The following is a 15,366-nucleotide window of genomic DNA, read 5'->3' as shown; positions in this document are numbered from 1 at the left end:
ATAGCAATTACAAAATTTTTCGTCACCAGTATGAACCCCTGTATTACCATTTACTCACCCTTTTTACAATTGTTAAATATTAATATCACCGAGGCTTTCATGGGGCATGTTTGAGCTCTGAATCTCAGAGGCTCCATGTCTCCCCTAATGGAAGCTGTCATCAGCATCTTCATCTTATAAACAAGGAAATCAAAGCAGGCACTGGAAGCCAAAGGGACTTGCCCAAGGTCATCTTGCTGACAACAGGAAGAGATGGGAATACAACTAAAAGCTTCTCCAGCACCTCAGAACAGGAAGAGTTAAAAAGAATTTTCTCATGCCACATATACGAGTTCTTGCATTTTTTTCTACTGAGTCTACAATAATTACTACACAAACACCAATTCACAGGTGTTTGGATCCTGTGCTCAAAACAATGGCCAGTGACAAAAATCTTACTGACCAAAGCACATTTGGGGCCCAGCCTCTTCTTTCACTGCTTACCAGTTTCTTGCAACTCTCATCAACAAAACATATTTGGTAACCGATCTGTGCAGAAAACCCTGCTGCTCATCTTTATATACTGGACTGTTTCAACAAAAGCATGACACTGCTGAACACCTTCTGACTCCTCAGTGCCCACCTGAGTAAAGCAAGCACACTAAGCAGAGAGGACTGTGCTGACCAAAAAACACAAGGTGCACAACAACCTCCCGGAACCACCCCCGCTATTTTCGTTCTTTCGCTGCTCGCCTGCGCAGGGAGCCCCGCCTGACTCCAGAGCCTCAGCAGAGCGGGCAGCGGGAGAACAGACTGGAAGCTCTGGGACGTGCCCCGCCGCACACACGTGCTGGGGGAGCACACAGGGACCCGCACCGCGCGGTGCTGACAGGCACGGCACAAAGTCCTGCTCCGAGCTCTTATGTCACCGGGGCGGAATGCTGCTGTTACCATGTGTGCGTATATATACACACATATATACATATACACATACACACACATACTAGTATGTAGTGTGTATCTATCTATCTATCTATCTATCTATCTATCTATCTATCTATCTATCTATCTAAATACAGTGTGCACAACGGCTAGGTGTGTATCATACGGCCATGAACACATTGTATACACAATACTATCAATATTTACAAGCTCAGATGCGCTGTTTTCCACACGATTTCTAAGGTGCATTTACACAAGCCCCCCCCCAGGATCCGCACCGCCTCAGCATTCCTCGCGCTGTTCCGCAGGCGGGGGCGGGACAAGCGGACAGGAGGCCGTGCGCCGGCCGGAGCAGGGATGTTCGTGTCCCTCCCGCAGCCCCCGGCCCCGGCAGCCGCCCCACGCCCCCGGCACGGCCCCACCGCGCCCGGCGGCCCCAGCCCCGAGCAGGCGTGCCGGGGCGGCGGCTGCTCCTCACCTGGTGGCAGAGGATGGTCCGCTGGACCAGGCGGGCGTAGCCGTCCAGGCGCACCCCCGAGTTGCTGCGGCTCCTCATGGCCCCACGGCGGGCCCGGCTGCCCGGCCCGGCCGCGCTCGGGGCGGCGGTACCCGGAGATGGCGGCGGCCTCTCCCCGCCCTCACGGCGGAGCGGGGCGGGGCGGCGGCGGCCTCCGCCCTCAGGCGCCGCGGGGACACGGGGACCGTCCTGCACAAGGACCGAGCGGAGGAGGGGCCGCCTGGCGTGACAAAAGCCCGGCTGCGTTTGTAATAAATAGTGTCGGTTTTATAGAACCTTTTCGTAAGTTCGTAAAATAAAGCTGAGAATACCACAATACTTTTTGGAAGCTTTTCTTTGCCCCAGCCCTTAAAAAACCTCACCGTTTTGAGATCTGATCGAATGAAAGCACGGAACAGATGTAGCCGAGTAGCTGAATGTGTGGTATTCACTCAAAATTCGGAAACAATTTTTTTCCCGTTGTCTTTTTTTTTTTTAAGTGAAATTGTAGCATTAACAGAGTTACTATTATGACTTTTCCTTGTTGTTCTTCCTTCATTGCCTGTAGCCGACAGTCGCGGTTGAGAAAGCCGCGTTCACAGCCGCGTTCGTTCCTTCGGTGGCGGTCGGACCACACCTCTGTAGGTTCTGCACAGCAGAACAGAGCACAGAGCTCGGAGGTTCATCATCTCCGTCTGCCAGAGCCGTGCGGTGAAACCTGCGCCGTGCCGACACACGGACCAGCTCACTGCTCCCCTGAGCTCCGCGCCAGCCTCCCCCTTCCAGGACATCACCGCCTTTTAGAGAGACTGCACTCACGCACCAAGTTTGCTGAGCAGGGTGGTGCCAGCTGTACACGGCAGGTTGCTTTTTATCTTTGACTAAGCTTAAAACCTCCTTACAGATCCCCCGAGTTAGCCTTGCAGCCACAAACTAATGCACAGAATTTTACTTGGTGCTCTGGGTGGGTGTTGCAGCTTTTCCCGAGCTCTGGGTGTCTTGACTAAACAAAGTCCAAGAGACCAAGTACTAAACGGATACTGTAACACCAAGTGTAAAAACACGTTTTCAGCTAGTTTGAGGATGATCTAAAATATTATGCTGTTGCAAGTGCAAATTTTTACTACAATATGAGCGTGCTATTAAGTGGCAAAGTCAGAAAGGACTCCTCTCCCCTAGAAATATATAAAATAAAAATTTTTTCAAGAATCCTAACATATTTTAGTGTGTAAAAATAAAAACAACAAGAAGACTCCGAGCAGGTCAGTGGAATTTGTGTATTCATAGGGAATTTAATTACTGAAGCTAAACTCAGCTATATGCTTTTGCTTACACCATTCCTTTGGCAGAGCTTCAGCAGTCTTGAGGACAGGCATTGACTGGACTAATTTATGTCAGGGTTTTCTCTGCTAAAATCCAGATCTGTCAGAACCATGCAAGGTGAAGAAAATAAATGCAAAGCTGGGTCAGCTTTATCCCTCAAGAGGTGGCATACTGTTGATCCTGTAATCCGAAGAATTGTAACGCAGCCCAGTATTAATGACACATTTATCTAAAAGACAAAGTTTATATATTTTGTGTTGTACTTGCTGCAATTTTATTACTTTTTTACAGTTGAAAATATAAATATAAGAACATTAAATAAATTTACAAGAAACACTGCAAAGGCAATTAGCCAAATAGTCAAAGCATTCACAAAAATGTATTCCAGCTACTAGCATTCCAGGATGAGCTTTTACCAACATGCAGCTAAAACCCTGTGGATAAAGACAACAAACACTTTAAATTCTCACCTTAAAAGCATAGTCAGAGTAATTCTGGATGTAAGTGACTGAAAGAACTGAAAGAACCGATGTGCTGCCCACAGAACCCCAACGGGGTTTGAGCACTGAAGGGGTTCAATTGCTAACTCCAACAGAGCCCCAGATAAGAGGCATGTAACTCATGCTTTTTATTGAGGAGTGTGTTTTCAGGGCAACCAACTGAGCCCTCCCCACTGGGAAAACAAAGCCCTTGCTCCCCATCACAGCATGCACCTGCTTCATGCAGCCCTCTTTACAGGGCCTGGTACTCTGCAGTCTGGCACCAGTTTGTTCTAGTTTGCTTTGGGAGCATCCAACTTTTGCCCAAGAATGCAAATTGAAAAAGCAGTGGCCATAGCTGCACATGTGTGTGAGGAAGAAGAGGTAAGACCAGGCTTAGGCCAATTTCTGTTCAGGAGGAACCTTCACAATGTTGTATGGACTTTCAGCTGTTTTACATGAAGAGCCAAAATTCTTTTTTTCCCAGTAAATATCACAAGGCAAGAAAGCAATTTTGGTTCAGCAATTACTGAGCTAGCGCCTCAGCATTTGGTTTGCCAACCACAAGCTAAAATTTAAGCAGAAATACTCATTAGAATAGCTCAAGAGCTGCCCCTTAAAAAACAGCCATGCAATGAAACAAACAATTTCTCAACTACTAAATATAGCAGCTGTCATTTATTATTTCTATTTTTTCTTCAACTTGCCTCCTCTTCCCCCCCCCCCAAACTTCTCAACTTCCATCATTGCAAAAGAAAAACAGCAGTGTCTCACCACTCAATATAAATACTGACCCTGGTGAAATCAATGGTAAAAACTGATGACTTCACTCAAGCCACCAACACAACTTAGTTGTACTTAATAACCTACTGAATACTTTATTTAATATTCCATTCATACTTGAATTATACCCAATTTATATCCCTCTATGCTGTGCTAAAAGGTAGTAAAGGTTCAAGACCGATTGTGTCTGTTATTTACAGTTCTGCATCTAGTGAATATATTCCAACCCCTGTAAGTGATCCACTTACTGGACAAACTAAGTTTTGTCGCAATCTATGTTAAAGATAATTAACTAAAGAAAAATGCAAACTCACAATAAAAGTTACAAACAAAATACCAATTATTTTTCTATACATAGGTATATTTAAATTTATATTACAAGAAATAAATATAAAAGTATCATTGAGATGCTTAAAGGTAGGTATTTTCTGCTTATGTACATCACTGCAGAGTTTGCTAGTAAAACATACAAAAAGTTGAAGACAGTGTAGCTAACATTTTTAAAGTTAACATTGTTTGTATGCACAAGTTGTAACTTTCTACATTTATACAGTACTACTAAGCATTATATCCAGATAAACTTAATTGTAATGAAAAAAGTCTAAATAAAACTTTTGTTTAAATGTTAAAAAAACCCTCAAAAAACCCCACTCTGATGAAGAAAAAAAATGGAAGTGTGCCAGCTATAATCTGACATTCAAGACCTTGTCAAAATAGTAGGTTCCTTTTCTTTCTCTCTTTATTTTTTTAATAATTGTCCTTGTCAATCCATTGCATGGCTGCCTTGAAGGTCCAGTACCATATATTAAATAAAACCAGTTCTTGGTCTGCTCACATTATGTAAAACTCCTAAAGTAAAACTCTACTTCACACTGTAAAACAATGTGCTGTTTAAAAGGAAATCACATTTTCTCCATAGAACTTATGCTTCCTCTCTTTGAAGTCCTTCTGAGCGAGATTTGGCTTTCTTGGCTGCCAGTATCATCCTTGTCTTGGAATACAAGTTGTTTGCCTGAAAAGTCATGGAGACACACATCACCATTCTGTACACTGAAACAAACACCATTCTTCTCACTGGAAAGATGGCCTGTTGAAACAAAAAAGTGCATTCCCTATCAGAAAGGTTCAGAATCAAGCCTCCCATGATTTTTTTAGTCACTATAGGGAGTTCATACACTCACATTTTATCCCTGCAACAATTTTAAAATGTGCATTTTTGGTAAGTATTTTGTATAAATTTCTTTTCCTGTGTGAAATCCTGATATATGAGAGATGTTAATATATTTATGCACAAGGATTCAATATTTTAAGCAATGAAGGTCACAATTCTCAAAATGTAGACTTGACTTGGAATAAGTATCACTAGATACAGTAATCACAAGATGCAAAATACTCCTCATTTTAATTATTTGCTTTAATGAATTAAGTTTTAAAGGTATCTCAGGTGTGTCATGCATGTGAAAGACGAAAGTGAGAGTACAAGGAATTCAACTTACAGCATTTACTTCTGAAGGGCAATTAGAATAAGGCCTAGGTCTGATCATGGGTCAAAACCACACTTAGACTGCAGAGAATCTTACACATTTAGGTGAATCCACAATGAACACCTCAAATACCATTGCTGAATAAAGCCTTTTACTGAAATACTCCACAAACGTTTAGTTCACTGGATAAATCTCCTGCCACCATGTATCACATTCTAAATGTTTTTAGTGAGAATTTGGATTTTTTTTTCCTAAGTATTTGTGCAAACACTTCAGTTTGGACTTTTTAAAAATTTAGTTATTAATTTAAACAGCCAACAAGCACTTAAATAGGCACAAATGTAGACAGGGTAAGACAAAAAGAAGAGCTTTGTTCATTAATTCAAATAAGAAAAAAATAAGAAAAAGGTTGAAATGATAGAAAATAACCATACTTGCTAACACTGTGATTGTTGCTTAACCCCCTGACTGCCTAACACTCTTTTATCTTAGGAGTGTTCAAAATAGCTGTGCCCTAATATTAGGGCAAAAGCTGAGAAGAAAACCGGGCTTTTCTGTGAACAAATTCAGAAAGGTGGTTTGTGTTCCTCAGTTAGAAAATCTGCAGGTTCAGCCATGTGATAACTAATTGTAGTTTCTGAAACATGCAAATCTGCAAGAGAAAAACTGAAAATAAGGAAATATTAGAATGCCATAAAAAGATGAAGTCCAGTAGGAAAGCAAAGTCACAGGCTATACAGACATCCCAAACTTATCACAGTAAGTCATTCAGTCCTGAATGTGGAATAGCACTTCAGCAGAAGTAGTGAAGCTAAAACCGTAAAGTGCTTACGGATGTATGTTTATGACATAGGTCTTAATTTCTAGAGTGTTTTTGGTTTTGGGAGTCACTTTTTAAAATGAAGTGTTGCAATGCTATTTTCAAGTTCCAGCTTTGAGAGGAGAGCAATCAGGTGCAGCAAATTATTAGGTCCCATGTTCCTATCAACAGCAGTCTGATACCTTTTGGAGGCATTAGCCCAGCTCTTCTGAGATACAATTGCCCCATGTTTGGAAGATTAGGTGTAAGGAATTGCCTCCAAGAGTTTTGCTGGGAGCTATCCAGTTTAGTTATAGGTTTAGCCTCTTCTTATGAAGTCCTAAGGACCCAGAAGAATTATTTAGTCAAACTACGCAGGCAAAGTATCATACCACCCTCTTGATATGAATGGAGGATGTGGTACGAGGTTTACAGCATTCAAAATAGACAATAAAATAGGAAATTAGGTGGGTCACCAGAGACATCCATGTTTGCAAGTGCACAGGAACAAGTTTTTATCAAAGTTCTTTCAGCTGCTTTTGTCTAAGAAGCTTTTGGCACAGGACAAACAGACACACTGGAAAGGTCTGATTATGTGAGTATAGTAGGACAGAATTGGAGCACAGCCAACAGAATTGGCATCACTCAATGGTTTAGATCATCAATTTAGTATCTCATTCCAAAATACCCAAAAGAACAAAACTTTTTCCAGAAAGCCACAACAGGCTCATTCATTCGGTTGCTACAACAAACAAGCTCAATAGAACATTTCTGCTCTTTCTTTCTGTTGAGAAAAGCAGTAAAAATGCTTTTGTAGCTTGGTATAAGCATGTCAGATGTTGCAGGGAGAGATGGCTTCTTTCATCAGAGCAATTAACGTAGCAGGGAAAAAAGAACCCTACAAGACATGCAGGCTTTTGCACCTGAAAATTTCTCTCTTTGAAAGGAAATAGTTCTACCTAAAAATATTGCCTTACTTTGTGTCAAATGATAGTGTCACTGGATGCTGGTTCTCAACTGATCTGTTAGATAAAAAGTATGTTAATTATTGCATTATGTGGTATCCAAACAGGGAGATTTTTACAAAGGGATGTGGAAAAAAAAACCAACCTCAATTTAAAAAGCTGCACAGGGCATGTCCAAATGCCATCCCCTCAAGTATTGTGATTTCTCTGCAATATGCAGTTACTCTCAAAGGAACAGCATGAGCAGTATGAGTTACACTCAAAGGAACAGTAACCTCTAACCCACATAAGAATTATTTTACTCTGTAGAGCTGAGAAGTTATCTGCTGATATAATCTTGTTTTGTGCTGTCTTCTGACAGCACAGGCCAAGGAATGAGGACAACACAGCCTCTCTATGCATGTTCAACAACTTCATAATAAACATTCTAGTTGATGACATGACTTAGCCTCAACTTTTGAGCAGCTGGAAAAAATACCTCAGGCACACAGGAGTATTGTCTTCTGAGTTTTGCTTGACTTAGGGTTTTATCCATTACAGATTTTGTAAGCTATTTTTCTGTTTGAAAATTTCTTGGCTTTACTGAGAGCTCAAATCAGCACCATGACAAGTGCCCTGCATGAGTGCGAAGAACTAGATTATGTTCACAGAAAAAAGGTCACTTTTTAATAAGTACTTTCAATGGTGATTCATATCTAGCTTTCTCAACAGACAAATAAACCACAGTAAATTGCAGGTGAAATTGAGTGTAGTGCTACTTACACCTGCATTTCAACTCCTCAGGAAGAGCAGAGGACAGCAGTGCAGAGGACAGTACTATGTTAGAACAGGAAGGATGGAGAATTTTACTTCTGAAGATATACTATTTTGCATTATACTTACCATTTCCATTTGCATGGACTGAATAATCATTATTCATTAGCAGTGTTGTAGAGTTAGTGGAGTTACTGTTTGATTGTAAGGAGTTGGAAGAACTGGATACTCCTTGATTTACAGTCTGCTTCTTTAAACCATTTGTAGCAGTTCTACTCCAGTCTAAAATAGGAAATAATACAACTCACACAAGCACTATATAAAAATATAGTTAATAATGCAACTGAATTGATATAAACCAAGGCTTTACACACTTCTGGTAGTATTCCAGACAGAATTATATTGTAAGAATTCAATAAGTCTTGATGTTTAAAATTATTTAAATCTAGTTCCTTTTCTCTTGTCCCTTTTTAAAATACAAGCAGCCAACTGTCATAGTTTTACAACTGCAGACCAAATCAGAAAAATAACTGAAGTGCAGTTGATTCTCTAAGTGGAAGTGTATAAAAATACATGGCTTTACAAGAGGACAACTACTGAGTAACAAAATAACATAAAGTAATTAATGTCTTTTTTGGTTTAAACCATGCTTCACTTTGGTGTTGTGGAAATAACTGGTAAAACTACAGCTGACCCACAAGCTGGAACAAATCTTACCGTTTCTAACTGACCAAAAGTCTTCTGCAAAGACATGCCTTTACCCTGCAGTGGAAGAGGTCATCTCTTAGCAGTTAGCAGCTTAAGGCAACAGCATGTAAACATGCAAGTGCTGCATCAGCTACCACCTTTAAAGAGTATAATTTTGGAGGTTTACTGTATCTTGGATAATAAAATAGAAATGCAACTGCAGCAACATGGTCAATTGGTTTTTTTGGGGTTTTTTTTTGGTCAGGTTTTTTTTTTTTATAATTATTACAAAATACCAGGAACTTAACACTAAATATAAGAATTCAGAAGTTAAAAAAAAAAAAATATTTACCAGAGTTTTCAGCCAGCCTGAATTTCCCACAACACAGATATCTTCTCCACTGTTTACGGACATTCTCCTTTGTTACACAATAGAAGATGAAAATGAAGAACCCTGCAAAGCAATAACATAAAAGATTGTTGCAAAATTCACTTTTACTACTTCCTAATGAACAATGTTTTGGTTTTCTTTCATTTCTTTTAAATTTCTAATAAAAAGTAATGATACCTTTGTTTTCTGAAAAAGTTTACAACTCTGAATGTTGCAGAGCCCTTTTGCCTTACATTGGTTAGAGGAATCATACACACAAAAGAAAAAACAACAAATACAACTAAATGCATGAAGTGTATAAAGTTTCCTTTTATCAAATAAAAAGGGAAAAAATCTGTTGATCTTGAAATTTGCTTAATGCTTTTGAAAAAGAATTCAAAGCAATGTCAAAGACAGGGTGTGATACCACGCTATCAGACTGTGACACTGTTACATCTTCTATTAGTGGCTAACCTGTTACCACCAATGCTACAAAATTTTGAGCACTCATCCAAAGAAAATAACTCATATCTTAAATAATAATAAATGGTAATCCCTTTACCACAATTTCAAATATTTACTAGAAGGGATGGTGCCCATCCCATCTCCTACCAGTGCTACATTACAGTCTCTTTACCTACTTCTCATTTGCTACTAACTGACACAGGGTGGCATCCAACTTCCCCTGCTTAAAAGTTCATCACAATTGCCCCCCTTTAAGGGAAAGTGGCACTCAATCTGTGCACAGTTTCCAATCTGCAATGGGAAACAGTTGTATTAGGTTTAGAATGAATACTTAATAATAGTAAGTCAACACAGCAAATAGGGGACAGTGTATGTATACACTGAACAGCAACTTTCACTGCTTTAGTCTCTCTGGGAAACCATCCAGTCAGTCATCTAAGTGCCATTTAAGCAGAAGTTTGAATCCAAACTTCAGAAGGCAATTCAGGTATATTTAGGACACTGGGGACAGCACCTCCTGTTTATATAAAAATCTGTGTGGCAACTCTGCTTTTGGATATGTCCAGTAGCACCCGCCTTTGCAAAACTTTATGTTTTCATATCTACTTCTCATACATTCTTAAGTACTATATAGGCCATGCTTAAGAGTCAGGTCACTAACTTTTAGATATTCCAGCCTTGCCTGTCTCAATGACCCTTTGCTGAATGTCAAACCTCCCCCAGAAGCCTTAGGGAACTGAAGAAACTATACTGTTTTCACTACATTAACTGCATTATAATGTGAACACTTAAAAGTAACTGAGTATTCAAAATGCATCTGTTTAATAGTGGAAACATAGTTACTTCCAGGGATATCTGGTTTGCATACACTTTTAAAATGACAATATTTATAAATATACTGTAGCTATAAAAATAGTATCTAGTTTTTCTATACCTTATCATAACAAAACTGCAACTTAAGGTTACTGTAAAGCAGTATCACATCATCTCTAATATAATTAACATGCTACTGCATATATCAAATTTAAATTTTTATTGCTGAATCAAGAAAATGATGTTTCAAAATGTTTGGTTTGTTATATTATAGACAGGGAGCTGTTATGCGGAGGAAACACTTACCTTGCAAAGTGTTGAAAATGGTAAAGAGGTAAGTAAATACCTCATTTACTGTGAAGAAAGCAAACCCCCAAGTAATTCCCAACAAGAATGTGAGGCCAGCAACACTCCTAAGGTCTTGGATACTGGTTTTCCTTTGAGCACCAAGTTGTTTCTTCTTTTTGATACGACAGAGCTGGATCAGCACAACGATGAACATGCTGATATTGATCAGGAATATCAGGCAGAAATATCCCACAGCAGTAATATAGAAGACAATTCTATTTTTAATCCAGCAGCTAGAACAGAAGAGCAGTCTGTCAACCATTATCAGAAACAGAAACTAAGTGAAATAAACATGAGACAAACTTGTAGTTTCTTGCATGCAAACCATTTTTGCCTTTTACAAAAGAAGTTGTTTTTTTTTTTGGCAAAAGGATATGAGCCTTCATAAATGCCATAACCCTAAAACACATGAGATACTGTAGAGTTATACTACTTCAAAGCACTATTATTGCCTTCTTGCCTTCCCCCCCATTACTTTAAAGAAAAGCAATTTGTAGGACCTCCCTCCACTCCCCAGTCTCTCATCTCCCCCAAAGCACCTCCCTTTCACTCACAATTCATCAGGTCCATTTATGGAAACCTTTCCAGTGGTTATAAGTCCATAATTATCCGGTGATACTGCCAACACAATGGACACAACTATTGCTGGTAACCCTAAAAGATTATGAGAAAACATATACATAAAAATCCTAACAGAGACAGTATTATGAGGACTTGAAATTATTATATTTTGCTACAAAATCTACATATTGTTTCTTAAATTTGGCTGTTGAATTCTGCTGACTACTAGCTGTCTGAAAAATTGCAGCATTCAAACTGCTCAGGAGCACAACTTGCAAAGAAACAAGAGGAGTCCTTCACAGCCAGCTCCAAAACTTTCTGAATAATCCAACAAATACCATCAGTCTTCAAACTGCTTCAAAATATCTCTTACAGGATAACTGATTTTTGTTAATAAGAGATAAAAATAAGGCCCAGAATCTCTTCATCCTCTATCCAGTTAGATCTGGTTTTGCTGCTTTTTGTTAGCAACAGTGCTATCCCCGAAATAGAACATATACTTACTGGAATTTATTCTCAAAATAATGGAAGCATGCACATTCAAAATTGGTTCTATTGTACAAGCACAAGGAAAAGTCATTATCACTTTGAATTGCAGAAACTTCAGTTCTGCAGCTGGGAGGACCTCACGCCTCAGAAAGGTGGAACATATATCAACATTTAATGACTGCCTAATTTTAATTTCTGACCTGTATCACATTCACTGAAATACTTGATAAGAGGAATTATCTATTTAGCATGAAAAAGGAAAAAAATACATACCCCAACCAACAACACAAAATTTAAGAATGTATTTCCGTACATAGGTGTTAAAGACCTTCACAAGGGCCAGATACATGTGGAAAGCTTCCAGGCCCATCCAGGTAAAGGAAACCAAGAGGAAATAGTGAAGAAATACTGCAACTGCAATGCATAGGCCTCGTGTATCATACAGTGCAATCCATGAGTCAAGGAGAAAAACTAAGTTGAGTAGAAGTAATGCAGCACACAGCTGAATAAGTATTTTGGAGGGGTAGTCTCTCCGGATTTTCCTAAAAAAAAAAATAAAACAGAAAATTCATGAGATGACATTAGCTGTCCATCGATCCCTGGCTTACTTCCTCTCTTGCAGTCCTTGGCATTCCCAAATGCCAAGATAAAAAAATTTTCATTTTCATTCATTCAATGCTGCATGTGTTGCATTTATAAATGGAGAGAATAATTTACAGCACACTTCCTAATTAGCAGTCTGTATATATAAATTTTTTAGAAAAGGTTACATAAATACAAACAATCTTGGAGTCAAAGTGCTTAGAACCATGTTGGTTTTTTTTCCGTTGTATGTTGGACTTCCTGTTACATTGCTACCCAAACCCAAAAGGTGTCTGTTCTTTTTTGCTAAACTAGATCAAGCTTTTGACTGGGCATCTAAAGCCTTGACGGAGGCAAGTCCGAGTTTTAGAGTAATGAGAGAATAAAGAAGAATACAAATGCTTTTAAAAATGCTAACATTCTGTACTGCTTTTTTTGTGTCTTGTATCTTAAATACATTCCTTCACACTTCTATTATAATAATCCATTATAAAATACTTCAGAGTACTACTTCTTCACTTTTTGCTGCATAGTGTCTCATGATAACTCACTGGTTGATCAGATTAACATTTCTGAAGACTTAATCAACGTCTTCCTGGTGAACTGGCCAAATCTGTACTTTATTTGTGAAGACAGAATCCATAACTATTGAAAAGGATTTCTCAGTGAAGACTGCAAACAATCACAACTGGATAATAATGGGAGCTCAGCTGAATCGGTACTTACTCAAAAGCTATGTAGGTCACAAGAGTAACCGAAAGAAAAATTGCAGAGAGGCCACAGCCTATATACGATATAAAAGTCAGTACCAATTCTTGTGTGGGATTCAAAGGAGTATTTCCATACAAGTCCTAAAACAGAAACAGAAGTTATTTTCAGAGGACAGATTTATTTAATGGAAAAATATTTTTAAAAAACCCACTAAAAATAATCAAAATGCACCTTTCCCTCTACACTTATAAATGAAAAAAGAACTCAATTCCTTTCATCATGAGTCTTATAAAAGGTTAGATGAAAATAAAAGCTAATCTAGTCTTGTAAAGAGCAGGGAGCTGGGACTCCATGATCCTTATGGGTCTGTTCCAACTTGAGACATTATTTTATAAATCTATGACCCTAATTGTGAAACCCCATTTGATTAAAAACCTGTTTTAAATTTGACTTCCTAAATTTGATTTCCTAAATTTTATTTAGAGTATAAGCAGCTGCCTAAATGTAAAAACTGCAGCACTTAAAGAATTTTTTTTTTCCTCCAGTGGAACCCATGGACTCCCCTTCAACAAGGATTTTAAGCATGTGCCTAACTGTATGGCTATCTGTACTAACGCTAAAGTGAATAGAACCTGAGTATTATTTATTAGGTTGCATGGGCTTATTGGGTTTTCACTTGCTTAAGACAACTCAAGGTTAAATGTGTTCCTGAACAAGGGTAAGATTGCATAATTTTAAAAATAATTACCATCAAAACTGCAAAACTTGTGAGATGGTTGCATGAACAGACTGTTTCATTTACTCTACTTTCTTTGACTATGCAACCTTCATATGACCAGCCTCCATGTCCACCTGTTAAAAAAAGTAGCTTTGTTATTTATAAGAGGCTTCATTTATATTAACATGAATTAACATAGCTAAAACAGCATAGCACTAGGGTGATCTCAAGTACTTACCATTTTTATTGAAGTCCCAAAAAACACATCTAACTGTTGAATTATCCTGTTTAGGAGTATAAAAGAAAAAAATCCAAGTTACTAAACTGTGAATTTAGGATCAAATTATTTATGAATGATCTACAAAATTCAGGGAAGAATAAACACTGTATACAGCAAATATGCCTGTTCTATGTGAACACAAAATAAATTTAAGTGCATAAAAGGATTGCAAACTATATGCAAAAACATGCTGAACAGATATGAAATCACCAGACAGGAACGAGCTCTTGTGCTTATGCAAAGACTCTGTTCCTGGTAGAACCTTTTGAATGCTCTTTCAATGTCTACCCACACCATACAAATTCTTGGGATTTCTCCTCCTTCCAGACTTTGTAACTTTTGAAGTCATGATCACACAGAAAAGGAAAAACCTTTTCATTTGCAAATATTTGATCACTTCCTACTATCACAATGTTAAACACTTACACATAGATTTCCTCACACACATGCAAATTCTATAAATACCAGCAGCAATAGACTATATTGCTATAAATACTAATACTTCTACAGTTATATCTCAAAACTTATTATTATGTCAAAACAAGTAAAGACATCGCTAAGTCAGCTCCTGAAAAAAGCTCCAGGTGAATTAGTGGAATCCCCACATTTTTCAGTTTATAATAATTAAATATTTAAAACTCTCTTAATATATGAGATAAAAGACTTTAATCCTTGATGCTCCTTTCAGAAAGAGATGGTGTGTAAGAATCCTAATACTTCCTGATGATACAATACTGTGTTTCAGTTCCCCTAAGAAAACAGACATATTATTTTCTGGCCATGCAATACCCACAAATGTCATGACTGAAGCATCTACCATAGCAACCCATGCTTTCAGTCTTCCCTCTAAGAGCTTTTATTCTTTGTAGAATAAAACAGAAGAGTAAGTAAGAAAGATAAAAGCTGAATGAATTTGTGATAGAGCAAAATTACCATACACTACTTGAGAACCAAAATTTATACCAGTGGCAAATAAGCAAAAGGAGTGATTTTTAATGTCTGGGTGGAGATGAAATGTCCACACTTGTAAAGCAGAACAAGCTGACCTGTAGTCTTAGTCAAATGTTGCCACTACAAAAACTTCAGTGGAGGCAACAAAACTGTACTTTAAGTCTGCCAAAATGTAAATTTTACCTGATTGGGCTTGATATTCTGCAAAATGACAGTAACATTTGCCGTTAAGTTACTAATTGTGAGGTTAGAAACACTTGATGATATAACACTGCTGATTAAAGATGCATTCTTCAAGGACAGATCCTGGAACGACAAAAAAAGCTCCAGATTTTAAAATCTTAAAGGCAACAATACTAGAGTATAGCACCCACAAGCTCATTTACTA

General features: G+C 38.4%; 2 protein-coding genes across 2 annotated transcripts in view; both read right to left on the bottom strand.

Moving 5' to 3' along the window:
• Positions 1 to 1,529, bottom strand: part of PHKA2 (phosphorylase kinase regulatory subunit alpha 2) — a 46,167-nt gene extending 44,638 nt beyond the window's left edge. The window contains exon 1 of the mRNA XM_084201483.1: positions 1,400 to 1,529. Coding sequence (XP_084057609.1) covers positions 1,400 to 1,477 — 78 coding nt within the window. The 5' untranslated portion in view covers positions 1,478 to 1,529. The remainder of the gene's footprint in view (positions 1 to 1,399) is intronic.
• A 2,467-nt stretch (positions 1,530 to 3,996) lies between these two features.
• ADGRG2 (adhesion G protein-coupled receptor G2) overlaps positions 3,997 to 15,366 on the bottom strand; it is a gene marked incomplete at its 5' end in the record, with an annotated part of 48,335 nt that continues 36,965 nt past the window's right edge. The window contains 10 exons of the mRNA XM_084227074.1: positions 3,997 to 5,089; positions 8,133 to 8,285; positions 9,043 to 9,144; positions 10,645 to 10,919; positions 11,241 to 11,340; positions 12,010 to 12,278; positions 13,045 to 13,169; positions 13,778 to 13,881; positions 13,986 to 14,031; positions 15,162 to 15,284. Of these exons, the coding sequence (XP_084083200.1) occupies positions 4,905 to 5,089; positions 8,133 to 8,285; positions 9,043 to 9,144; positions 10,645 to 10,919; positions 11,241 to 11,340; positions 12,010 to 12,278; positions 13,045 to 13,169; positions 13,778 to 13,881; positions 13,986 to 14,031; positions 15,162 to 15,284 (1,482 nt within the window). The 3' untranslated portion in view covers positions 3,997 to 4,904. The remainder of the gene's footprint in view (positions 5,090 to 8,132; positions 8,286 to 9,042; positions 9,145 to 10,644; positions 10,920 to 11,240; positions 11,341 to 12,009; positions 12,279 to 13,044; positions 13,170 to 13,777; positions 13,882 to 13,985; positions 14,032 to 15,161; positions 15,285 to 15,366) is intronic.

The sequence above is a fragment of the Fringilla coelebs genome, assembly GCF_963513975.1.
Source record: "Fringilla coelebs genome assembly, chromosome: 2".
Lineage (NCBI taxonomy): Eukaryota > Metazoa > Chordata > Aves > Passeriformes > Fringillidae > Fringilla > Fringilla coelebs.
This window is presented reverse-complemented; position numbering and strand designations above follow the sequence as displayed.